This window comes from Battus philenor, unplaced genomic scaffold, assembly GCF_028537555.1.
Source record: "Battus philenor isolate CCGP_79_NKW_IND1 unplaced genomic scaffold, ilBatPhil1.0.hap1 SCAF_28, whole genome shotgun sequence".
Classification (NCBI taxonomy): Eukaryota; Metazoa; Arthropoda; class Insecta; order Lepidoptera; family Papilionidae; genus Battus; species Battus philenor.
The window spans coordinates 587051-614940 of NW_027181691.1; the positions used below are offsets into that span (position 1 = coordinate 587051).

The 27890-nt window shown below is 38.7% G+C and overlaps 1 protein-coding gene across 1 annotated transcript; it reads right to left on the reverse strand.

The window, feature by feature from the left end:
- Window positions 1-925: 925 nt before the first annotated feature.
- dtr (defective transmitter release) lies at window positions 926-27834 on the reverse strand. The gene is made up of 18 exons (XM_068769262.1): window positions 26820-27834; window positions 25707-26747; window positions 25421-25629; window positions 24783-25062; window positions 23504-23617; window positions 21821-21998; window positions 19794-19923; window positions 18842-19022; window positions 17514-17664; window positions 16461-16534; window positions 15510-15980; window positions 14280-14449; window positions 8256-8418; window positions 7992-8096; window positions 6237-6443; window positions 4471-4596; window positions 2752-2951; window positions 926-1396 (listed from the first exon to the last, which is right to left on the reverse strand). Exons 1-18 carry the CDS (start codon window positions 27832-27834, stop codon window positions 926-928), a joined length of 5286 nt encoding a protein of 1761 aa, XP_068625363.1.
- Window positions 27835-27890: the final 56 nt, after the last annotated feature.

Genomic DNA, 27890 nt, shown 5'->3' on the forward strand with positions numbered 1-27890 from the left:
CGTATTTCGGCTAATTTAATGACCCCACTTGACTTACTTGAATTCTGAAGCAACTGTGAAAAATTTTCAATCTCAGTTTATGAACAAATAGTTTAACTTTATTTATATAGATTAAAAATGTAAATATAGATTATATATAACTCATAGCACTGACTTCGAAAGTAAGCTGCGAGAGAAATATTTTTTATACAACGTAGATATTTTGTTAACGAAATATATTTTTGAACAGGTGCAATAAGTGTATTTCTTAACGGATTAAAATATATTTTAGTTTGTTATTAATTTTGTTTTATTATACTTTTACGCCATTCGCATATTTATGCTCCTAAATTTAATTTTTTGGTTTAATAATAGTGACAGACATACATTAGTAAAAATAAATAAAATCGTAAAAAATCTACCTTTTATATACCTTTAATTTTAGATTTAAAAGTAAGGTATATAAGTATATAGTAATATCTCGTAAAACTATATGCGTACACTCAGACCGATGAAGGGTTTGTTGACTTTTAAAGACGAAATTTTGGTGTTTTTTTTTTAATTTCTTCATATATCTCAACTGTCGGTTTGACATATGTTTGCAGTTACGGTGCTAGCCATTTTAGCTTTGTGTAGCTTCTTCGAAATTCAGCGCTCGGAAACAGAGGACCGAGAGCTAAAGACGTTAGTACAACACGTGACAAAGATGCAAAAGTTGAAAATGTATTGATTTCAATAAAAAATTTAAAATACAACATAAGTTTATTGTCAATTAAGCAAAACAAACAAAAAAACTGGCTAGCTATTTTTTCAATATGCTAACACCAGAAAATAAAACACTACATGGTAACATAAACATTTTTCTGACAAGTCCAACAGAATAAAAAAATACCTCAAACTAAACAGCACTAAATTCTGTAGTGCGTACCAAAATCTAATGTGAAAACTACTTCATGTCGCCTAACGCTAATTTCATTTCTAGACTGTACTTTTCTTCTAGAAGTTCAAACTCCTCGACTTCCTCTTTGCTGTCACAGACGTTCGTAGCGAGATCCTCGATGCAATCTTCGAACTGTTCATCCACTTCTACATTATCTTCTTTGGTTTCTTTCTCATCTGTGACCTTTTCTGCTTCTCTATCAACGTTTCCAGCGATACAGTCAGGTAAACCATCATTTTCTTTCTCAACAGATGTATTAACATCGGTGGTAGCTTCGCATGCAGTGTTTTTATTAAATTCTTCAACTAAAGTCTCTTCAAATGTGTTGTTATGACTTTGGGTTAGAGTGGTTTCCCCTTCATCAATGTCAGAGTCCGGAGGGCTAGCTTGCGATGCGAATGGAACGAACTCCCCCGCACGCCACCGCCGCTCTGCTTCGTCCATGTGAACCTCCAATATATAAGAAACTTCTGGAAGCTGAAGAAGAATTGCAGAATAATGTACAGATTTCAATTTGAAGTATCGTAGAGAAACTAATATTAATAGAGAGATTCCCTTCAAAAGTGATTGATCGACTGAGACAACGCATATGGAATAGGTTCCCGAAGTTACTGCAAAAATGTTTAGAACAACAGGTAAATTTGCCCTGGACCTGGCGTCTGTTTTCTCCACTACAAAACAAGCTTTAATGTAAGCAGGTCAATCTATATAAAATGAGAAAGAAAAAGAACACGGGCCTGTACTAATAACGCCAATGTATATATAAGTTAAATATAATTTGTGACTCTTTTATTGACAACTGTATATGCTTTTATTATAAACTCCTATAAACAGGGGCGGCTTAACCTATAGTGCAGGGTGTGCAGTGCACACGGGCGCAGCGCTCCCTGAGACAGCTAAGAGCATCGTCTTGGACCATCATGGTACAACAATGATATGACAGAAGCGACCAGTCAGCGCGGTGGCGGCAGTTATCAAACGCGAGCGCCCTATGGGCAACTTCTTTTTCAAACATTTTGTTCAACAACTCGAAATATATAAACCTTATTTCATGTATCGCTTTCTGTTCGTCGCTTAGTTTCGCAACAGAGATGTGCTACAGGCATAAAAACAATGAGTGTTATTCTGCCGTCGCAAGAAGAAAGGCAAAAAATAGCCTGTTGGAATATGAAATATGTCTTGTTACAACGGCAAAGTTAATAGTTATAGCCGCAGGGGGTCTGGCCTAGGGGGCGCCAGGGTTTCATTGCACACGAGCTAGAGCCACCCTTGCCTATAAATATATGATTTATCATGCAATTAAGAAAGTTCTAACAAAAGAAATAAAAAATTCTTATTACACCGTAAAAGATTTTAAGTAAGAATACAGCATAGGTATAAGTTACTTTTTATCTATTTAATTAAGAAAGTCAAAGGAGATTCTGTATGAATAACTTGGGAGATGTTTTTCATGTTGAACGCATTCTAATTTTAATTGTGTATTACCTGCATTATATTATCGTCTGCGGCGCATCCAAAAGGGGAATTCCACTGAAATATAACTCATTATATACATCGAACGAAAGAGGGCGCACTAGGATACTTCTCGACTTGTAATTGGCTGATGATTTTTATAGTTTTAAATCGGTATAAATCTGGGCTAAGTTTGATGAATATACACATTTCTACTTCCGACTTCGTGTTATTACCTTCAACACCTACAGGATCAAGGAAGAATCCCACAGTTGCTAGTTTAAAAGTGGCGACAGTCAGTCGGACGGTCATATTGGCGATCTTTGGGAGAAGTGGACGTCTACCAGCTATAGTGATGAGCAAATCACAGATGTACTCACGGAGTACTCATGCTCGAACTGGTCAGAGATGTGTTCGATGATGGAGTTGGTCCTGTTGTCTATCTTGCCCGCGTGGCTGTTCATCAGGTCCAGCTGTCGGTAGCGTTCTTCCTCCTCGTACTTGAGGGTTCTGTTCAGAATCTCCACCGCCACCGACTGCTCGACGCACGCATCCTCTGCCATGTCCGCGAAGTTCGTGCCTGAGAAACTTCAACTTATAACTAAACACTTAACTTGATAGAATTTTTAGTTAAATATCAAAATTATATTCATACCACATAACCTTTAAATTTTAAAGTCTCTAGAGAACAAAAAGGAAATATCTCATGAGGTATACTATGGATGCGTAGTTTTACCCGCGAAACCTGTAGGATTAGCCACTTCCGCACATGCAGTGGTAGTCGTGCAACAAAGTGCACCGAGTCATTGGCACTAATCGGTGTAACGTAATTCTTGAAGACGCCCCGTGGAGGGGTGAAACACGTGTTGAGCAATTTGGCGGTGGTGGTTGTGTGATTCGCATTGTTTGCCGCATGCGTATTTATCAGCGGGCTGGCGGGCGGTGCACTTTATTGCACGACTACCACTGTATGTGTGGAAGTGGCTAAATATTGGTCCTTTTCTTACTTAGGATGGACTTCCGTAAGGTAACGCCTGATTCCATTAAATATTTATTTATTTAGGACATTCGGTGTTCTTATTTATAGGTGAAACAACATTAAAAATTTATTACATACAAAATTCTAGAACGAAATATCAGTTAACATCACACAAAAAAATGAAAGAGAAAAGTAATCGCACGTAAGAGGACGACAGATATTTATCTGGCTTTCGACTTTAGACACCAAAACAGCTCTTGATTTGAAGGTTATTGCACCAGCGCGCAACCTTCAAGGCTGTGTGATTAAAAATACTCAAAATAAAACTCTGCTATAGATACAGTCAGTAGAAACAGACACCAATAGCAGGCAATAGTTCAGATATTCCGTTATAAGGACTGCACATTCGTGAGATAGGAGAGTGTAACCCAACGTTTGTCCAACAATGGGCCCACGCAGGGTGGCAATATTAAGATCTGGGGGAGAGGACATATGAAAGTAATTTAGACGATGGGTATACGGACTTCTGTGCGAGATGTTCATAGATAAAAAACGCTAGTTGCCTGATAAAAGCTCTCTATATAGTGCTAACTATATGAAAATAGCAACACAAACAAGGTTAGCACTAGAAATTAAGAAAAGCTTCTTATTTACACTAGGAAATATGTAATACGAGAGCTACGAAATCAAAAGTTTCCAAGAGAAAAAAAAATTGTATACTTAGTCGATACATATTAAAATAACCGCTTTTTACAACACAAATATGAATGTATATACGGTACATAACATATATCAAAATTCCATTGTTTTGTCTGTCGGTCTATTTGTTCCGGCTAATCTCTGAAATGGCTAAACTGATTTTGATAGGACTTGTACTGGCACATAGCTGATGTAATGAGTAACTTAAGCTATATTAATTTTAAGAAAAAAAAACTAAATGTTAAATTCAACGCGGAGCAATTCAAAACAAAAATATTAATAAAAATTATTTTAAAATAACTATAAAAATATTAAAAATGGCTTAAAATCTTTTAAGGTTTTGCCGATAAATTTGCTATACATTCACCCCTTTAAGCCTTATCAACTTGCATCCAATCATCCTGTATAGATTAAGTCACACCTTGAGAAGGGAACCTCTCGTCATCATAAGAGTTGATGGTATCGATGATAGACTGCTTGGCTTCATCGCACTCTGCGCTGGTCATGGAGTAAGAAGTGGAGGGTGCTGGAGTTTGCTCTCTAACATCTGCAATAACGGCGTACTATTCTATCAAAGATTATATAGCAGATAAACATGCCTGGGATTCGTATTGTAACCACCGTTCAAATATCCGGCACAAAGGTAGCCGCCGGGAACAAAAGACGTATTCTACGAACGACACAGTCGGGGCTGACGGTGCGACATCAAAACTGTACAGTTAGGGTAATTAATACTATAAAGTTTCGCAGGCTTTATTCTAAGTCCCTCGCTTTGCATCTTTCATTGCAGGTTCGTTACAGCCTCATCCTTCAGGTGGCTTTATTGTTTTATTATTATTAACTATGTGGTTATTATAGTATTTATTAACTATGTGGTGCTTAAAGAGCCTTCTTGAGATAGGCGGGGAGTTTTACTGTCTTGCGTTTCATCAGCGATATATATAACGTCAGTGTTCACGGAGCTACAGTCTAGTGTTCGCGGTTATTACGAAATTATGCGTGAACAGTGAATATTCGTCGATACTACATTCAAATTCAACGCCGTGAAGTAACACATCTTTTGAGTACAAGTGGCATTATAATTCAAGTCCCAAAGTAAAACGTAACAGTATCATATTGACTTTCACGTGACAAGCGATTTATGACTGGAAAAATTTGTAAAATTAGCGTTAAAAGAGTCACTATCGATTTTCTTGGTAGATTCCTTTCAAACTTTGTACTGGTCCTCATATATAAGTCTCTAGTGAATGCCCAACAGCTTTTTCTGCGTACAATAATACTACACTGCGATTGCTAATCTGCCCACCAAGCTTGGTATTATAGTATATGCCCTCATAGCTAACTTTGGAGGAGGCCTATGCCCAGCAGTGGGCGTCTATGGGCTGAAACAACGACTAACTATTTTTTATGACTAGACATTTCATCATCATCACCTTTATACCGTTAGACGTTTACTGCTAAAAATAGGCCTGGTGAGATCTTTTGGGGAGGATACCAGTCTTGCAGAAGGCTTCTGTGGACTGAAAAGAAGGTTAACCTTTGACAAGTAAATGTTGTTATTTTAACAACAATAAGATCGCTAAGTAAACTCGTGGACATTCAAAGAGTATAGATTATTACTGAAAACCGTAAAAAGAGAAACGTAGCCGCATCTCTCTTGTCAAAATGCAACAATGACGAAAAAGTTGCAATATAAAATTTTGTAATAAAGTAATATTGTTTTCTTTAGCCTATTATTTAGTATTGTTACATAATGTGAGTTCTGACTCGGAATGAAACACCACTGTTTCACAAGGAGTCTTTTATTCACAAATCAGATGGTCACCCTACTTTAACACTAAGTGCAATTTCGCTTAGTTCAAACTTCGTTTCCAAATCACTCAAGAAATCACTGTCCAAATAACTTACCAAATAGGCACTTTGTATCACTGATCGTAGATCTTAATTTTATAACTCGAAAAACAACACTGAACTGTCGACATCGGTAGTACACCTATTTATACTACGGATAAGGTTCTAGTAAGTTCGAGATAGTACTCGGTTAGAATTTCCGAGATTTGTACACAAAAATCTATAAATAACTTCAAGCTAACGCGTGTTTATGACACTTCTTGATCCTAGGGTTCTGTGTTTATTATTTAGTCGGTTCTGTAACTCGTGCTTTGTAACAATATGCTAAAAGTTTACCTTGATTATTTTCCTCTCTGGTTTCTGCTTCTGAAACATCTTTTACATCCTCCAAATCCTTGCTTTTAGTTTTTTCTGCATCAGTAACACAAATTTTAGTTTTCGCTGTGCCAGGCCTTCTTCTATCATTTTTAACCTGTTCTGGTTCTCTATCTGTAGATGTGTCCGATTCGCACGAATCCGTTGAATTTGTATCTTCTGTTGAAGCTGAAACATAATATGCTGGAATAGATTGATAATTTTTGGCCCCGTTTCTATGGCGTCTCGTTCCCTCTACAAGTTTTTTATATTTCACTGTCTTCATTCATACTTTCGCATATTCGTACCTTTTAGGTCAATAACTTGATATTAGCTTTATATCCCTACTATATTTTGTATACAAACTTTCTATCAGACCTCTGATAGTATGGTTGCAAATACATAAACTCTGTTCGGGTATATATATATATATATATATATATATATAATATCGGGTATATATAATAGTTCTTGGTTCATAGTTAAGTTTATTACATTACTTATGTTCAACATAATATAATAGTTTTTGTGTAGTATCGTGGTTACAGGTTTAATAGTGTGTGTAGTGTGTTGTTGTGGAGTTTCTTCATGCTTCTTTTCCACGTCTATAACATCTTGTGAACAGAGTAGAGTCAAAAATAAAGTAGGTTAGAAAATAAACGAATAATAAGCTTAAGAGTTCCAATGTTCAATATACGTATTTTATCTTTTACCTTTATCTTTTATAATTAAATATGTGTATTAGTAGTTTTGCAGTGAGGCCCACAAGTTATTTTTATGTTGACGACACTATATGGAGCTCAAACAAAACTCGATTTAATTTTTATTCATAGTCTAATTTTTATGCCTGTCTTCCAACATCATTATCAACATCATCATTTCAATGTCTACGGCTGTCCAATAGGCCCCGCCTATAGATTATCCAGTAGGATTAGTGGTAAGCCGCCTGTATCCAGAATCTTCCAACGATCTTAACGTTGCCTGTCCACCTTGTGGCAGAATGTCCTACGCTTCATTTACCAATTCGTGGTCTCCTGAACTTTAAGGTTCCAGCAGGTTGTGTGGCTTGCCTACTGCCACTGCAACCTACCAATCCGCAGGCCTATGTCGGTTTACTAATGTTCATCTATGTTACATGCTTATAATATACGAAGCTTGTTATCTGCAAAGTTGCAGCCTACTTAGGCTTAAATATTTATTATTAAGCCTATAATATATACTGTAATTGTAAAATAAATATGTAACATTAAATAATATTTAATATATCGCCGTCCCCACCGAATGAAATGACAATATCCGTTATAATTTTTATTCCCTTTTTAAATATTTGCAATCTACAAGTTTCAATATACATTGTCAATTTCTTTCATAATTTTCTGACTTAAAAATGGCGGATAGAGGTAAAGTTCTTTTTTTTTATAAATAAACTAGGCAGAGTAAAAACAAGAATAAACATAACATAAACTCTACTCATTCTTATAAATATTTTCACTGCACTGCCATTGTTTAGTATTTTGTCTCTCCTAAAAAGTTTTATTTACACTTACTCATTCATCATCTCATAATCACTTATACTGACTTATAATTTTATTCTATGGGAGCGGCAATATGTAATCTGTGGTCATTGTATTGTCTTTATTGAACTTTCCCGCCACTTTTCTCGTCGAGTCATTGCCAAACTGTATCTATATGGGTGAGTGTGAAAGAAGTTTATATTTAAAAAAAGGATTTTTTTACATAAACTGTTCACGGTTTCATCTCCAATTTCATATTGAATCTCGTTGTTAGTATACTGGAATAGAACAGCACCAGGTACGTATGTCAGTGTCGCTTTCTTCTCATCTTAAAATAAAAAAAATAAAAAAATTTAAGGCAAACATCTAGTAACCCTCGATCGTCCAGTTACCTCATTTCGACTAGTTTATTTCCCACAAAATATAATCCAAGAGCTATGTTATTCATACTAGTAAAAAGATGACTAGAGTAACTTGTTAATGATACCTGGCTTTTCGCCACCGGTGAGCTGGCTCAAAGCAATCCTGTCGTAAGCGTTGTCGTTCCTGTAGGTGGTGAATTGACACCTTTGCTGGGGCGGCAGACAATGCGCGGGAGTTCGATCTTGCGCTTCGTGATACGCGTCCATCACCTCCTTGTCGTAGAGCTTCTGTTCATGAATCATTAAAATCAATCTCGTGCGCGCACACACGCACACACACACACGCACGCACGCACGCACACACGCACCACGGGCTGAGGTGTACTGCTACGTGGCGCGTCCCCAAGGTTGCGGATAGGGGAAAGCCCGAGAGTCGCAATTTGCGAAACAGGGTAGGGGTGAAATAAAATAGCCCTCGCGGACAAAACACAACCCGATGTCAGTGGTCTAGCGTGCCCAGGACTGGAAGGCGACAGGGAATGGTCGTCGCAAGCGCTCCCCTGAGGGTACCAGGTCCCACCTCAGGCGTACTTAAGTGGCCTTACTTCGGTAACCGGGGCTCTGCCGAAGCGGACTGTATATTTCCCTAGGTTCTCGTGGGAACAGCATGGATAAATTAATCAAAAAAACAAACGAAAATGAAAGTAATATGGAGCTGAAGAAGGCATTACAGCTCCACGAAAATACAATCACTGCCCTGGCGGAGTACATAAAGGGCAAATTAAACGTTCATGGAGAGATCCGCAAACATGTGGCCGCGCTAGGTACATCGTTTGCAAAGATCACCAGGGAAATTGGAAGCGTCGGAAAATCAAACGCCACCACATCTGTAGGAGAAGTGCAAACGTCACCGTCTCTTTACAGAACGTATTCGGACACGACTGTAAAAGAAACCGAAGAAGAATTCAAATCGGCAACACCGAAGAGCCGAAAAGCGCGAAAAGTCAAAAGGACGGAACGCTCTTCACCCTTGGAGATCAGCCAGGCACCGAAACTGCGAAAAGCTAATACAACGGACTTAGCAGTTACGGTAAGGCCAGAGCTGAAGCCAAAGCCGCCAGTTCCACACGATCACTCGGAGTGGAAAGAGGTAAAAAAGAAGAAGCAACCCAGAAAAAAGTAGTAACGCGTCCGAGTGCTCTTATCATTCGCCCAAGCCAGAAGGATCAGTACGCCGAGATCCTTAAGCGGGTCAAAAAAGATGCTTCCGCGGATCATATAGGCAAATGTGTTGATAAAATTAGAAGGACGGCTACGGGCGATATGCTTCTTATCCTAGCGAAAAATCAAAAAGATAAAACGCAGGAGATAAGAAACACCATTTCCACAGTTCTTGGAAAAGATGCTACGGTAGTATGCAAAGTACCTGAACAGGAATTAGAGATTAAGGACCTAGACGAAACCACGACGGTGCCTGAAATCGTAGAAGCCCTACAGAAAATAACTGGCGGAGGAAGCCAAATTTCTGAACACTGTGTCAAGTCCCTTCGCAAAGCATACGGAGGAACACTTACGGCTTCTATTAGAGTAGCAGCAAAACTGGCAAGAACCTTAACAGAGCGGCAAAACATCAAGATAGGTTGGGTCAATTGTAGAATAAGAGCTACTCAAAGGCCTATAAAATGCTTCAGGTGCTGGCACTATGGTCACGTTGCAAACAAATGCAGCAACAAACATGACAGATCGAAGAGCTGCATCAAATGTGGGGAAATAGGCCACAAAGCCAAAGAGTGCGGTAAGGAAGCCCGATGTATCCTTTGTGTTGATAATGGGAATTCCGAAGACTGTGCTCACATTGCAGGATGTGGTCATTGCCCTGTATTTAAAAAAGCACTTCAGATGTTAAGACAGCCTCAAAAATGATCAAGGTAATACAAATTAATCTTAATCATTGTGAGGTTGCCCAAGACCTACTCATGCAGACTGTACGGGAGCTAAAATTAGACATAGTACTAATTTCGGAACCCTATAAGCACATCAGTGGCCTAAACTGGATCACCGATAAGGAAGGAAAAGCTGTCATCTGGGCATGTGGCACTAAACCTCTCCAGGGTAATCAAAATAATTGTTCTGGATTTGTAAGAGCCAAATTTAATGGAATACATTTCTACAGTTGCTATGCACCACCTAGCCTAACACACGATGAGTTCGTCCGGTTCCTGGCCAAATTAGTGGAGGATGCCCGAATGTACTCCCCGGTAGCTATAGCTGGAGATTTTAACGCTTGGGCAGTGGACTGGGGTAGTAAAGCTACTAACACAAGAGGTTGCCAGCTTCTGGAAGCGATGTCACTGTTGGACGTCGCCTTACTTAATACAGGCGATAAGCCCACGTTCACAAGAGGCGAGGCGAGCTCAATTGTGGATCTGACTTTCGTCAGCAGTACACTAGCGAGAGGAAATAGCAGTTGGGAGACCTCGGATATTTACACTGCTAGCGACCACTGTGCCATATACTGGGAGGTGTCATGTAAGCCCAATACAAATAGAGTACCACACACAGGAACTGGTTTAGTGGGTTGGAGAACTAGCATGTATGATTCCGGCTTGTTCAAGATAGCACTCGAGGATCGACCACTGCTTTCCAAGAGTGCTAGTGAAAAGGCGGTTGAAATCATAAAGAGGGTTAATGAGGCCTGTGATGCAACAATGCCAAGGCGACGCAACAACAACCGAACCCCACCGGTGTACTGGTGGAATGATAACATTGCTGAGCTTAGGAAAATATGTGTTAAGGCGCGTAGAACCTCTCAACGGGCTCGGAAAACACCTCAATTCGAGCAGCTCTACGACAAATATAAGGAAGCGCGATTAAAATTAAATAAATCCATTAAAGAGAGCAAGAGAAACGCGTGGAAAATATTGTTGGAAGAGGTTGAAATGAATCCATGGGGCAAGCCGTACCAGGTTGTAGTTAAACAACTCAGACATGAGAATACAACGCCCACTTGTCCTATTCTACTAGGAAGAATTGTAAGAGCTCTGTTCCCCACGCAACCAAAATCCTCCTTTCAACTAGGGATTGTGGATCCCTATTACCGAGAAGGAGCTAATGGAAGCATGCGGTAGGGTTGGAAACAACAAAGCTCCGGGACCGGATGGAATCCCCAACGTAGCTCTTAAGCAAGCTGTTGTAGCAACACCAGGAGTCTTCTTGGAGACCTACAATAGCTGCTTACTGGAAGGGACCTTTCCTACCGCGTGGAAACGACAGAGACTGGTACTTCTCCCTAAAGGTAAGAAGCCACCAGACGAGCCATCGTCATACCGGCCCCTCTGTATGCTGGATACTGCGCGGGGAAAATACTAGAACGTATTATCCACAGCAGGATCGAAGCAGCAGTTGAACCCCACCTAGCTAACTCACAGTATGGGTTCAGAAAAGGACGGTCTACGCTAGATGCTATAGAGCAAGTAGTCAATATAGCAAAACTAGCAGTGTCTGGGAAAAGATGGAAGAGAGGCTCGATAAAATACTGCCTGGTTGCCACCTTGGACATTAAAAACGCCTTTAACTCAGCAAAATGGGAGGTTATGATGGGGGCACTTAGCTCACTGAATGTACCTCTATACCTACGTAAAATAGTCGCTAGTTACTTCTCTGATAGAGTCCTCATGTACACTACGGAAACCGGGACGGAGGAGTACAAAGTCACTGGAGGCGTCCCACAGGGGTCAGTACTAGGGCCACTTTTGTGGAACGCTATGTACGATGGACTCCTAAAGAAACATCTACCCAGCGAAACTAAACTCGTCGCATTCGCTGATGATCTAGCAGTCGTTATAGTAGCGAAACACGTGGAGGAAGTGAAGTGGGCATTTGAAAGATCCTTCCAAATAATCACTCTGTGGATGAGGTCAGTCGGACTAGAACTGGAACAGAAGAGCAGAAGACGGAAGCAGTGCTTATTACTGGCAGGAGAGTTGCGGAGACCATCACACTCAATGTCGGCAGCTGTGAAATCGCAACTCAACCAGCTATACGGTACCTTGGAGTAATGATCGACCATAGGCTAAACTTCAAAAATCAGGCTGAGAGAGCAGCAGCGAAAGCGTCTCTGGTGACAGCTAAACTCTGCCGACTCATGCCTAATGTCGGAGGTCCCAAGCAAAACAGAAGGAAGTTATTAGCGTCGGTGACTACGTCAGTGCTTATGTACGGAGTACCCATATGGTCCGACGCACTGAGCAAACAGGAGTCCCGACGGAAAATCGCCTCTGTTTATAGAGTCAGCACTCTACGGGTAGCTAGCGCCTTTCGTACAGTATCGGAGGATGCGGCATGCGTGATAGCAGGTATGGTTCCTGTTGCGCTTCTTGCAGACGAAAGAACTGATCTGTACCGAAGCAAAAAAAGCAAATCAGACCCAACTTCAGCTGAACTTAGAATTCGGGGAAGACTGAAAAGCTTGCAACAGTGGCAATCGTCCTGGGATAAGTCGACGAAAGGAAAATGGACGCGTAAGCTAATACCAAACCTAGAGCCATGGGTGAACCGAGATCATGGAGAGTTGAACTACTTACTACCTGACTCAGATGATATCCGGCCACGGATGTTACCGAGCGTATCTCCATAGGTTCAAATACGAAGATTCCCCTGACTGTCCTAATTGTGTCGGAATGATTGAAGATGCAGAGCATGTCTTTTTCGTCTGCCCCCAATTTAACGAAGCCAGGAGATCTTGGGAAGAAGGTGTAGGATGCAGAATCTATCCTGAAACTCTGATAGCTACAATACTATCCTCGCCTTCGGCCTGGGAACTTACGAGCGCGTACTGTACGACGGTGCTGAAGGAGTTGTGAAAAACAGAGCAGGAGCGGAGGAAGTTGGCCTGAACAGCCACTCTATCAGAGAAAGCTGCGGCTAAATCCCCCCCGCGAAGTAATGCCTAACGGCCATGCCGTGGGGACCAGGGATACCGAAGAGAGAGGATTGTTTTTAGTCGGTATTGATCTAGATCGAGTCCGACATACGGGGCACCAACATCAGGCCCTATGATACGTAAAAGTATTTTTAAACCTCTGTAAAAAAAAAAAAACGCATGCGCGCGAGCACACACGCACACACACACTAACACACGCAAGCATTTACATAAACGAACACACAGGAGCATCAAAAGGATCATAACCTTTTTTTTTATCTTGTATTTACCTTTTTGTTTTCACTTTTCCTGTATTCTTTTTACAAGGTTCATATTTTTATACTTTAAACCTATATATAGACTTTAATAGTGGAGGCTTTAGCTTCTGTAATAACGTATATTAGTTCAAAAACTAAGGCTAAAAAATGAAGTACGTAGCTGTAAAATTTAAAGTATGGAATTGTGAGAAAGGTCGTATTCGTGATCACGACAGCCATGTATATACGATACGATACGATAAGAAAGAAGTAGAATGTTCCAATGTTTAGCACAGGTTTCTATCCGGATAAGAACACAGTGGAGTATATAATGCAGCCTGGTGAATATCTTTTAGAATCCCACGTCAGAACGCTTTTTTATATATCGGACAAATGAGGGCGTTCTACAAAGTTTCTCGCCAAATAAGCAAGTAAATAAAATAATACATATAAAAATGTATGCCTAGAAAAGATCAAAAATATGATATAGAATAAAAACAAAGAAATTGTAATAGTTAAGGTATGAAGAGAAAAAAGAATGGTATCGAATTAAAGTAAAAATGGATTTGAAAGGGAAAGAAAGAAGAATTGCAGAAAGAAAGAAAATAAAGGAATGAAAGGTCATAGGCAAGTGAAAGGTCATAAGACACTAATCGGTGTGACGTGGCTCCTGGGGATGCCCCGTGGAGAGGCGAAGCACGTGTTGAGTGGTTTGGCGGTGGTGGTTGTGTGATTCGCATTGTTTGCCGCATACGCATTTGTCAGTGGGCTGGCGGGCGGTGCATTTTATTGCACGACTACCACTGCATGTGCGGAAGTGGCTAAATATTGGTTCTTTTCTTACTTCCTAAGAAGAATCTCACAACAGCATACTATGTTGAAGGTTCATTTAAGCAACCATTCATGATCCAGGATGCGATGTAAATGGCAACGGAAAAAAAGGCTGCTATCACAAAGAGATAAAGACCTACCATAGGATCAACAGCAGGTTCTCCTCTAGCAATCCTGGCTTCACGTTCCACTTGTTCCTTCTCCAACTCGGCGAATATTTCCAGGTCTTCAGCGCTCGGTTTTAGGTCATCATCATCGCCGTTACCGCGTATATACTTATAGAGAGCTACTCCATCTTCCGGGCTATTGCCTATACAGTGCATTAATATTGATGCAGTTTAATTGGTTACATGTACAAAAGATTTTATAGTAACTTCATTAAATCATCGTCGGCAGCACATCGAACAGGGGAATCCCACACCGTCGAGCGAAAGAGACAGCGCTCTACAATACTTTTCGTCAATGATTGGTTGACGGTTTTAATTGGTTGAATATTGTTTTATTGATAAATAAGTAAGCTAGTAGTAAGGTTAGTTAATAGGCTAAGTTTGATTGATCAATATACATACCCCACTCACTACACTATACACCTACACGGTTATAGTTCTCCGCGTGTGGATGTCTTCGTCGTAACTGACGATCCCTAGCGTAAAATTATTAGTCCGTGGACCTCTGTTTCCACGGGCTCAATTTCGATGAAGCTATACAAAGCCTAGATCGGCTAACAGCACAAGATCTAATACATCAAATGTCAAAATGTCCATATATACACTTCTACTTTGGACTGCGTGTTGTCACTACCTACAAGACCTACAGGCCTTGGGAAGAATCCTACACATGTATTAACAAAATGATCATAATTAAAATTGACATAGCAAAAATGTGTAATTTTTGAACAAAAGAGCATAATGTTGCAGCATTAAATAAATTTGATAATGAATCATCTCCAGCCGAAACGCGAGTGGAGGCTTAATTTTTTATTTTAATTATATTAAATACCTTTTTGAATAATTTATAGAGATCACTTGTGAAATAGGTTAATTTTTTTTTATTTTTCTGGCAAATGAGCCTTTCTATTTAGCCCCATTTTTTCTGGACACTGCTATTTTATAATTTTCGATTTTATTTTCCTACGCATTAACAGTTTGGTAACAATAACATTTTTCTACACTCTAATTTTTTGTTCAATGCTTTTCTAACTATATCTATGATAATATCTATCGCATACCTTCCGATTTTTATCAGTTTTATTACAGGTTGTTTCCGCCTTTTTTATTAATATATATATTCCGTGATTTTACACAAACACGGTCCAGTAAATTCGTCTGACATCAAAATTAATTAAATCTAGTAAAGTTAAAAATGCTTACTGTTATCAGGCCTTGCAGAAGATGAGCCTTCGTCAGCTTTGTGGTCCTCGTCCGATTTACCTTGATGATCATCCGCTTCCGACTTCTCATTTGAATCAGTGTTCCCTGAATCTTTACAATCACTTTCTTCTAGTTTTGTTTGTGAATCTTCGCGTTTGATTTCTTCGATAATTATATGTTTTAGAAGTTTGTTTGAATGAATACTTGAACTGTTTTGTATATTGCTGTCTTCACTTAGATTTTTTTCATTTTCCACGTTGTTTACTTTGACATCAAATACTTTATTTTGTTCTTCAGGCATTTGACCATCATTGATTTCAATGCTTATATCTTCAGTTACTTTGTCATTATGTTTATCGTCTACAGTTTCGATTATTTCAATAAGAGGCTTTGTTTTTGCATTGTTTTCTAAAACCTCACTCGCAGACTGTAATTCTCCAGTTGTTACTTCGTCCTTTGACTTTATGCCATCTGCAAAGCAGAATTGTATATTTCGATGGATTTATATATAATATTGAACACCCTTGCTAAGATATGGTCGCATAGGTTTGGGTGAAGATCGCTTCCAACTCGAACCGTGGAAATCCATGTCTGAGGCTTATATCAGATATTAGGTGTCCATTGGTTGAAAAGATCAAGAACAATAAATGACATTGGGTATATTGACATTCCTAACTATACAAGGGTGTCTTTTATTTACTATATATGCTGTGTTTTTATCAATAAATTTATTTGATCGTGTTTCTTATCAAAGTTTACATGAGTCCGCTTGTGAAGACCATAGAGGATAACATTATTGAGCTTAAGAAACGTGAAATTTTATGACTCCAAATTATATTTCCGTAGGGTGTGGAGCAAATTTACGGCTTAGAAATACTTGTCATTATTACTATCAAAGAACACCCTGTATATAACTCTAGTTATTAAACGTTGTTAAATGCTATAATTTACCTTTAGATGTAGACACGTGTGATGGTTGATTGAAAAGCAAATTGCTAATCGCATCCAAATCTGATATATGTTCCCTGAAAAGAATATATCCATCTGTAAGTGCCTTATAAATGTCTATTGCAATGTGAAATTATTCATTACAATTGGTTTTCAATCAGTACAATCCTAAAAGATCAAAAACTTTATTTTAAAGATAAAGATAAAAGGTTTAAATTTGTTTATTCAACATTGGAACTTTTAACACAGCTATTATTGATTGAGGATTATCTAATTGATGGTGATGGTGGTTATGGTGGTGGTGGTGGAGGTGGTGGTGGCGATGATGATGATAATGATGACGATGGTGGTGATAATGATAATAATAATCATGGTGGTGGTGATGATAATAATGATGGTGGTGATGATAATAATAATGATGGTGGTGATGATAAAAATAATGGTGGTGGTAATGATGATGATAGTGATGGTGGTGATGGTGATGTTGGTGATAATGATGATGATATAGAAGTAATGCTGTGTGCAAAAATTAAGGTGAATTTGTTAATAAAATATAAATTCTTTTTATATTCTTCAAAATCAATTTCTCCGATAAACTACACCTTTGCCAACGTTTAGTTTTTAGAGTTTGCCGACTAGCCAAAAGTCGCACGGAGCCAAATATACGCGAATACGGTGGTTGTGAATTGGTATGAGTCGAGTTTTTGGCAAAAAAAAAGTCGCAACAAATTAATACAGTATGATATCAACCAATCTAGATTTGACATACAACATGCTTCAAAATAGTTTGGGCTAGGCCACATGATATTCCATTTTTTGACCAACACACCCTTGGCAAATGTTAAAGAAAATCCTATTAACCAGGAAAAAAATCAAATTATTAAAGCCCGGAAGTTTTAATTTTCACCAAAATTAAAACAATTTCACCTTACTTTTTGATCACAGTAGCACATATTGTTACATCCGTTGTATTTAACATTGTGTATAAATCTAGAACTAAATTTCGAAACATTACTACATTACAGTTGTAAACATAATGCAACTTAAGACACTCACTTTTTTCCTTCAGTTGGTTGCATGTCTCCTCTGTATCCACTCCAATATTCCTCAGGCTGCGAATGACATATGCTTTCTTCTTCCGTGATCTCCTGGACTAGAGTTTTGTTGGCTGTGGTTTTTTGCCAATTTATTTCAGAAGTTGATGCGTCTATCACCGAAATACAATAACTAATTACCATCAAATCATTTATATATCTAGTTACTACAATTGCAGTTACATATGTTATCGCTCATTTGCTAACACATTAGTCTCAGCCGACGACAAACATATTGTTACATACTGTGGGTTCTGACTCGAAATGAAACACGACTGTTTCACAAGGAGTCCTTTATTCACAAAACAGATGGTCACCCTTCTTAAATACAAGGTATACTTTTGGTTAATCCAAACTACGCTTCCAAATCGCTCAAGAAATCACTGTCCAAATAACTTACCAAATAGTCACTTTGTATCACTGATCGTAAATCTTAATCTTATAACTCGAAAACCTACACTGAACTGTAGTCATGGGAAGTAGTACACTTATTTATATTATGGATAAGGTTCTAGTAAGTTCGAGATAGTACTAGGTTAGAATTTCCGAGAACCGTACACAAAAATTTATAAATAACTTCAAGGTCACGTGTGTTTACGGCACTTCTTGATCCTAGAGTTTCGTGTTTATTATTTTAGAGGGTTCTGGAATCCGTGCTTTATAACATTACGAAGAATTATCGACTTGTTGATTTAAAGGGAATCCGCATTGACCAACATAGCCACGACTAGCTACACACTGAATGTGGAAACCCTTTATGATATTATTTCCGTAGGTATGTAAATATCAATTTAATTCTTACAATAAAGCATTACGCATGGAACCGTCATGCAGTTAAACATCACACAACAGTGTTTCGTTTCAGTTAGGATAAAGATAAAATTCATTTGTTTAACATTGGAACTTTGGATAGAACTCTTATTGATCGCCAACTTATTATCCATTTATTTTATTTTATCCTACTTTATTTTTGGCTCTATTCTGCTTCGCAAGGTGTTATAGTTGTGGAGACCAAGCAGGAAGAAACTCCACAACAGCACATCTTTATAAAAGTTTAATATAGATTTATACATATACACTTTATCAGGTGTAGTCTAAATGAAAACAAAATAATCAGGCGACATCACTGCCAAATCATAAACCTTTTTCGCCTCTGTCATAAACTGAAATAAAAGACTGTTTTGTGTTGTACGATGGAATGATCGAGGCTCACGGGTTGGCAATTTATGCAACAATATATGTAGCTTCAAATGTAACGGCTACACTATGATCTCTTTCAAAAATACGTACTTTGTTCTTCCTTATCTGAATCACTACTAGTATCACTGTCTTCGCTGGTAGAATCTTCTTCTTCTGATCCAGTCAACATGTCTACCAAGACACCGTCCTTTGTTTGTACCACTTCTGTTTCATCTTCTACTTTCGCGGGTTCTTTAATAACAGCTTTACTGACTTCATTGTCATCGTTTTTCTTATCATTATCTTCATCCTAGTAAACAGATGATTTTTTTACGTCACCATTTATTTTAATTTCAGCTGTAGAAAGTCCTGGATTGTACAGAAGCCTCCCTTACAGATTTATAATAATAACGCTACTATGTGACCTGCGCGCTGTTATTTCAACTAGTCATGTATATATTGATATACCATGGATATCTATAGGAGAGGCATATGTAATAGCTGACGCTCTATGGTTGAATTTATGCTAATGATATGTACACAGAGAAAAAAAAATAGGCAAAAGGTCGTACCCATCGTGGTAATTATAAAAACTGGACACTGTTATGGGGTCTTTAAAAACAAACATTGCACCAATGTTGTGTAATTCGCATTGTTTGCCGCATGCGTATTTATCAGCGGGCTGGCGGGCGGTGCACTTTATTGCGCGACTACGACTGCATGTGCGGAAGTGGCTATATATTGATCCTTCTCTTACTTAGGATGGACTTCCGCAAAATAACGCCTGATTCCATTAAATAATATACTAAAAAATATATAGAAACTACCAGATGAAACCATCGCTGTTTTGACTAAGTATCGTTGAAGAAAAACATCCTACAAAAGGATTAATTTTTGTCTAAGTATATCTCCGTCTCTTTCATCATCATCATCATCATTATTTCAGCCGTAGACTGTTCACCTGTCCAGCATGTGGTAAGACGTTCTACACTACGTCATGCTCGTGGAGAGCCAGGAACTAAAGACCCTAGCGGCCATCTGTTTAAGAAAAATAAGTTTCTACTTGGTCAAGTAGACCGAGTTTTTCTTTCTCTTCCTTCTCCTTGGCTTCCCTTTCAGCTTTCTTCTCCTCTCGCATCCTGATGAGGTAGCGAACGCTTTGCATTGTCTTCTCATGGTCAGCTGCTATCCAGCTGCAAAAACAATCGACTTTGTTAAAACCTCTTTTTGATATATAACAATAACTTTGAAGATCTGCGCGATGCGGTCAACTGTGGCTGTATGCGGGCAGCGACAGACTAGTCAACGTTGCGATATTTGGAGAAGACCTATGTCGTGTAATGGGCGTCAGACTTGATGGTAATACTAGTGCAACTATCAAGCAATTATTGGTTGATGTTTTTGAAGATAGTAAAAAGGAGCGTGAAAAAATCAATATAGAAATGAAATGACCCTGTACCACCAATAGATAAGGGTACGGGTGGCCCCTAATAGCAAGGACCAGAAAAAAAAATAAGGCAAGGAACAGGTCTCCCCCAAATATCATCACAATGACCGATCTTACTCTAAAATAAAATTCATGTGCATGTTTATAGAGATATGAGTACGCAGTTTTCATCCGATGAAGGACTATGGTCACCATGAAGAAACCGCAAGGATCTACGCCAAATATGCCAGGCTATCTTGGATTAAGTTAGCAATTACCACAGATCAGGCTTTCAGGATTAATAACACTGGTGGTGAAATGAGATAAACGGATGCAATTGAGAAAATCCTAATTTATTGTACACACAACCACTATACAAAGGTAGGCGCGTCGGAGCGAGAGTTTTTACGGCGTACTTGCGCGTGCGCTGATGTGCGACCGGACCGAGAGTGAGCGAAACGCGCGCATCAAGCGGCCGGGGATCCGGGTCGCTGGCTTACGTCACATCGTTAATGCGCTAGGGTGGACATGTTCCCGCCGCGGACAGGACAGTCCGACGTAGTGGGACTGTCGGTCATAAGACCAAATATTACACCGAAATTGGGCCCCCATTGGGAGAGATGCACCACACTATCATCACACTCGTACTCACAACATCATCGCAAGGTTGCAAGCAAGGGTCAGAGTATGCCCGCATCGCTCCTGACCGCCGAGTAGTCCTAATTTCGCAAACCTACAAACTACAGTCAACACTATACACCTACACGGGTATGGACCCTCTTCGTGCAAACGTTATTGTTTTAACTGAAATACAACGATCTGCCTGAGTAACATTTTTATCTCACGGACCTCTGTATCCCCGAACTCAGTTTCGACGAAGCTGCACAAAGCCAAAATGTCTAAAAGTGTAAATTTAAACATACAAAATATTTACAATTTAAATATAATATTTTTAAAGGTCAACACCATTTTAATATTAGCTATTATTAATAAATTAGTACACGTAATACAACACATCAGTCGGCTTCTATTGATTACACATGTAGTAAGATTAAGGATGGGGAAACCCACTGGCATAGCACTATTCACTAGAAAAGAGCTAAGGTATCCCTTGCCTGTCGTTGGAAGCGACTAAAAGGGCATCGGGCTCGCGAGCGTTGAAGGTGGGCCTTCATTTTGTGAACCCAAGAAGAGCAGTAACGCGAAGCAGTACAGCAAGGATACTGGGGGAGAAACAACTTCCTCCCGGTGTCTTAGTATAATACTGGGGATCAACTACGAGTTCTATAGGAGATCCTGCGCACTTTCCAAAGGTTCCGGAGGCGACCTCCGGATTTTAGTCGGTAGGAATCCCGCGTAACTCTGTACTCTCTTCAGAGGGCAGGGTATTTTATGCTTGCTCCTAGGTCGCAAGTCCAATATAGCCCATGTATCACGTAAGTTTAACTGCCATCATCATAATTCAGTTTACATTTACATATTATAAAGCCGCCATCTCAATATATACATTCCCTTTACTTTGCCTTTCCGTTGTTTTGTTTACAAAATTCAACCTTCAGAGACTACACTTTCTTATCATATCGATCGTGTCGTTATCTACCACATATGACTACTTGCCTTAGATTATAAAACCTGTACAAAGTTATTGGAGGGTTTCCTCTTACCGTTTCCTCTCAGCTATTTCCTCCTGTACTCCTCCTCTCTGCCAGGCTTCCGCGCAGGCGCGGTCCCTCGGGAACACAGGCCGGTTGTCCAGATTCAACAGCTCCTTCAATCGCAGTGTCAATGTTTTTCTATACGCCGGAATATTGCGTATTACCGGATTTCCCGTTAGAACTAAAACTGTTAAGAAAAATTAATTTTTATATATTTATTACATTTTACTAATTAGTGAGTATGAGTGATCATACAAGCGATTTTGAATTATCAATCAACATAAAATGTCGGCATTGTAATTCCTACAGGAAGCTCGTTCGGAAGGCTGTTCTGTTAAGAGTCGGGGGATAACTCAACCAGTTGCTCTTCACAAATATAGCTTTATAAAGAATGCGCGACAATAATAAGATTCCTGAACATCGACAACATTTAATTCCACGCAAAAACATCAGTATAGTATTGTTACAAAGCACGAGTTACAGAACCCTCTAAACAATAAATACAGAACCTTGAAGTTATTTATGGATTTTTGTGTACGGTACTCGGAAATTCTAACAGAGTACTATATCGAACTTACTAGAACCTTATCCGTAGTATAAATAGATGTACCCGCTATGTCAATATAGTCTATTGTCTATTGTCTCATGTGAAGTTTTTGCTGTTGGCCTTGCGGCTTTTACAGCTTCATCGGAAACGAGTTCACGGCGTTCCGTGTCCAGGGAGGGGTCCGTGAACTATAGAAAATTACAGGATTCGAGTTTCCGAACCCGTATCGAGGAAGTCACCCAGGTAGTGGCCGCGAGGTAGTAGCAGCGGGGCTCACCCAGCTAGCCCTCGAGGACACAAACCCAGCGCGACCCAGTCGGCCGGCAGAACTCGCAGCTAGCGCGCTCGTCTGGTCAGTGTTACTGAAGTGTACTGAATGAGGAGTTAAGTGTGGAGGGCAGCGTGGACCACTCGGATATCTAAGGAAGGATAGTGATCCTACCTCCGATCGCCCACGCTGTTCGCGGCGACGGAGTCGGGAGGCCGACGCCGTTTACGTAACGGAAGTGTCGTGAATGATTTTTGAGCATCGCACGCGTTTTTTCTTGCGGTGAGCGGTCGCCAGTGGAGTGGTTGCTGTAGTTGGTGAGTTATCGCTTGCAGTGTAGTGAGTGTCTGAAGCGTGCGGTATGTGGAGAGTGGATTGTGGGAACCCTGCGATAGGATCTGTAAGGACGTCTTTAAGACGATTTACGAGGTTTCTGAAGGAGGTGCCGGGGGAGTAGCGAGAGGAATTCGCTGTGAGGGGGTTGGGGTGGGAAGAGGCCTTCGCGAAGTATGCCTTTGTAAGTATGCATGCCTGGAGGAACTCTTAGACGGTTTCAAGTTGGAGGTCACTTTGCAAGGTCGGTGTTACGTTGGAACCACCTGGCGCCGGTTGAAAGCCGGGTGAGTATAATTGCCAAGCTTTGCCCATATTTATACCGGCTTAAAACTATGAGCACAATATTAAACCAATAGAAATCGTCAACCAATCACAAGCTGAGAAGCATTGTACAGCGCTCTCTTTCGATCAATGTATATAAATAATTATATTTCTGTGGAATTCCCCTTTTCGATGCGCTGCGGACGATGGCGCAATATAGCTTCTAACGATGCTTTAGAAAGAGTAACCATAGTAGACTGAACCATAAAGCATATAGTACCTTTTAAAATAACCATGTTTGCCAGAACGTCGACAATGAGAGGGTCTTCTAAACGATTGTGTGATAGGTCCAATACGGAAAGGTTTTTACAGTACATCAGCTGTTCCAGGTCATCTAAAACATACATTAATATTATCTGTAGAATCTAATAATCTGGTGCTTTATATATACAGCGTGATCGATTGAAAGGTGTAACACCCTTAAAAGGGGCGAATATATAACCCATTCTCTGTCAACGTATTATACACCTTATCAAAATGGTTTCAAAAATCATAAACAAGAAAACACGATTTCTAAATTCAAATTACTAGCTTACTATCTGTCCGTGCAGATTTTATACTGTTATTGGCCTGTTGCATTCCTATAGAGTTTCATAAGGATCGCTTTATACAGGCTGATTGGTTATGGGTGTAAAAGCTTTTCGCTATTATATGAGCTATATATTTACCAATTTAAAGTTTTTACACGTATCACCCTGTATAGAAGTGTTTCCCAAACTTTTTTGTGCCATGCCCCACCATAGCCTTTCTAAAAAGGTTAAACTTTGTGTCATTTCCATTTTCGAATTGACCCCAGTGGGGCGTGGGCTCCACGTTGAGAAACAGTGCTGTAGACTATAATGCTCAAAAGTACTGCATGCATTGTAATTGAAATAAAACAATTTTTGTGTAAAGAAATCCGAATAGTTGTTCCTCTAGACTTAATACTTACATTAACAAAATCTACTGCGACGACACAAAGGTTAACGACAATCAAATTAAAGATATTCGAAAATAGACAACCTCAGAAGAAGAGAGGAATTGGATATCCTTAATGAAGTAAAAGACTATTGTAAACTAGACATGATTGTTCCATATGGAAAGTCATTACGGAATGCTTGTATTGTCAAAGTTAAAAAGTTTCTTTATATTTAATGGAATCAGACGTTATTTTGCAGAAGTCCATCCTAAATAAGAAAAGGGCCAATATACAGGTACTTCCGCACATGCAGTCGTAGTCGTGCAATAAATTGCAGCAAGAGTTTATTGCACGACTACGACTGCATGTGCGGAAGTAGATATATATTGGTCCTTTTCTTATTTAAAAGATTCTCATGGTAATACGACATACGACTTATACTGTGGCAACACCTAAAATGTGTGTCGAAGTTAGTCATCTGTAAACAAGCAGATTATTCTCCCCGAGTAAGAGATGTAAAGCCTAGCGGGGAGATATAACATAAACGTTCATTTACTAAGCTACAATATTAGTTTTCCATTACTAACTATTAGGTTCTTACCAACAGAGGCAAGCATATTATGTGCAATACTTAATGTATGCAAATCCGGCACTACATCCAGATTTTCAATCTTTGTAACAAAATTGTGATCCAAATTCAAAGTGTCCAGCTTTGGACATCCCTGGAGATTCTCAATTTTCCTCACAACATTATAATGAAGATAGAGACATTTCAATTCAGTCTGTTTATCCAAACCCTCGATTCTTTGTATACCATTGTTTTCTAGGAATATGCATTTAAGGCCCGTGTACTCCTCCAAATTTTCTATTTTGGAGAAACCCTGAAAGATTATACAAAGCCATAATTATCATCAACAATAATTTCAAAGTATCCGATGTTTTCCGAATATCTTAACTCTTGTTAAAGTCTTTAATGGACTTTTATCTCTCTCCCTTGTGTGTGGACATCCTAAGCGGCACTTGCCGATCCGTGGTTTTCTCTCTACTCTTAAGATCCCTGCAGCCATCAGTTCTGCGTGCTATGTGGCTTATTCACTGCCACATCAACTTGGGCTTTGACAATACCAGGAATCCTGGATCTACTTCGTCTAATAGCACGATGATTTTCTAATCTCTTTTCATTACACAAAGAAATATTTTTGTAGGACCTTAAAAAATACAACTAATAACCGAACTTACTTTGAAATGTAAATATAAAATATCGTTCAAATGTGGAGTGCAGTACAACTTGTGCTGTTTGCAATGGTTCCTGATGAACTCTTTCGTCATGCGTGGTCCTCTTTTCATCTCTTCCATTTCCTTATCCAGCTTTTCTTGAAACTCCCTTTGCTTCTGCCGCCGCTGTTCCATTTCATCTTTTTTCTTTTGTTCATATACTTCAATTCTTGCTAAAACAGAAAGTGTTTTGAATAAAAATGGCAATTTTGCTGTTCTAAACTTCTAAAATTAGACTTTTGGTATGTACCTTTGGTATTCATTTCGGGAGGTACATCAGAGTTAGTGGTATCTTTTATAGTATCTTTTGGCTTACTCAAATCATCACCCTCAATTACAAAATCACCCTTGGCCTTGCAATCAGTAGTCTCGGGTTCCATTGGAACGCTTTTTTCGCTTAAAGGTTTATGCCTTATTTCTCCTCTTTTAAGTAATCTATCAGCAATTCGTAACACTTCTTTATTGTCTTTCATTTTATCCTTGATGTCAACTAGGAGACCATCTATTCGTTGATTTCTTTCTAATTCACGTTTTTTAAATTCTGATAAATCATTAGGTTCCTCTTTATAACTCTTGTTCACGTTATCAATGTGTTCTTTTAATGTAGCGGCATTTGAATGTTCGGATGGATGAAGAATTCTGTGTGACTTTTCCAAAATTTTATCAACCTCCTTGATAAATTCAGTGCACTCCTTATTTCTCTCTTGGTAAGTTTTTTCACTCTTATTAACTCTTTCTTCGTGACAGCTTATTTCTTTATTTATATCGTTGATTGCATTATGTATATCATTTATTTCAGAAAGAGATACGGTACTCTTAGCTATAATTTTATCTTCATTGTTATTATTAACTTTGTCAACTGCATTTTTAGAGTTTTGCGAAGGAAGAATACTTTTATGTGCTTTATTTTCATTCATTAGATTTTGATAAAGAATATTTGACTTTCTCGAATTTTCTAAAGCTACATTGACGTCATTTAACAATTCATTCATAGTGTTTAGCTTATTAGTTATATCTGATCGAATTATTGTACTGAGATTCTCAGCTCCTTCGACGATATTGCGGGCAAGATTTTTCATTTCTTTAAACTCAAGATCCTTATTTTCACGATTTTGATTATCTCCAATATCAAGTATAGTTTCTAAAGCAGACTGTAGAGTTTGCTCCATGTTTTCGTCAAATGATTGCTTAGTGTCAGGAAGTTCTACATTAACAAACTTCTCAACATTTTCAATATTTTCTGTTCCTTTTTCAGGTGCGATATTACTTATAGGATTTAAAGTAGTTGAACGTTCATCGGTAGAATGTTTTACATTGTCATCTGCCAGTTGCATATCACAGTTACTTGATTTCTTCCTTTCATTACAGTTTAAAATGTCATCGATATCAGTCAAAGCTTTATTTGTATCCTTAAGTTTGTCTTCGAAGCTCTTTGGAAAGATTTGTTCAAAATTAATATCTTCATCTTGTATATCTTTATTCTTGCCTGTTTTTACTTTAGTCTCGCTGCTGACTTTTAGATTAACTGGCTTGTTTACCAATGGAATATTCATTGCTGCATTAACGGAATATTCCTCTTTGATCTCTTCTAAAAGATTACGACCATTTTTCTTGTTACTTAAGTAAGAAGAAGATTCTTTTAAAATTTTACCGCCAGGTACGTTCGTTTTTTTTGGTATGTCGCTGACGTTTTTGAAGCCAGGCTCATCGTATTGATCAGCTAGCTCGACCAACATGTCTTTCGTTTCTTGAAATCTAGTTCCATAAGATTTGTTCGTATATTCAGCCACAACCTTCTCTATAGCTTCGAACTCACTGTCGTCACTGCCTGACTCTTCGTTATCAATTTCTTTAGAATTACATTCTATCTCTGGGTTCTCAAGGGAAGCTTCGTACTCCGTGGCGCAGTTAACTAACGCTTGCATATTTTTTAACTTAATATTTTTTATTTTATCTATATCGCTTCCAGCAGATTTAATTTCATCGGTCATTTCGCTGTAACAAGGTAAATTTATTTTATCCAACGGTACACTTATATCTTTATTAAAAGCCTCTGGTCTTGGAATTTGTATTTGTCTAGATTTTTCAATAATGATTGGGTTATTTTGTAACATTTCATTTATTTCATCTGTTGTAAAAGGTGTGTTGCTTTCTTTAACTTCCGTAAAAGGCTGTCCTGTCATAACTTCATATTCAGATTTCACTTCTCCACTTGAAGAAGCACTAATATATGGACTGTTTTCATTCATTTTGTTTTTCAGGGGTTTCAATTCATTTTCAATTATTTTTTCTAAGACCTCACTGGAAAATTTAGAATCTTGAAAAAATATTTTTAGTTCTTCACGCTTTTTTTCTATAAAATCTAAAGAATCATCCATGTTGAACATAAATAATACATTAAACTGAATTCCACACTGACAAAATATCTAATGAT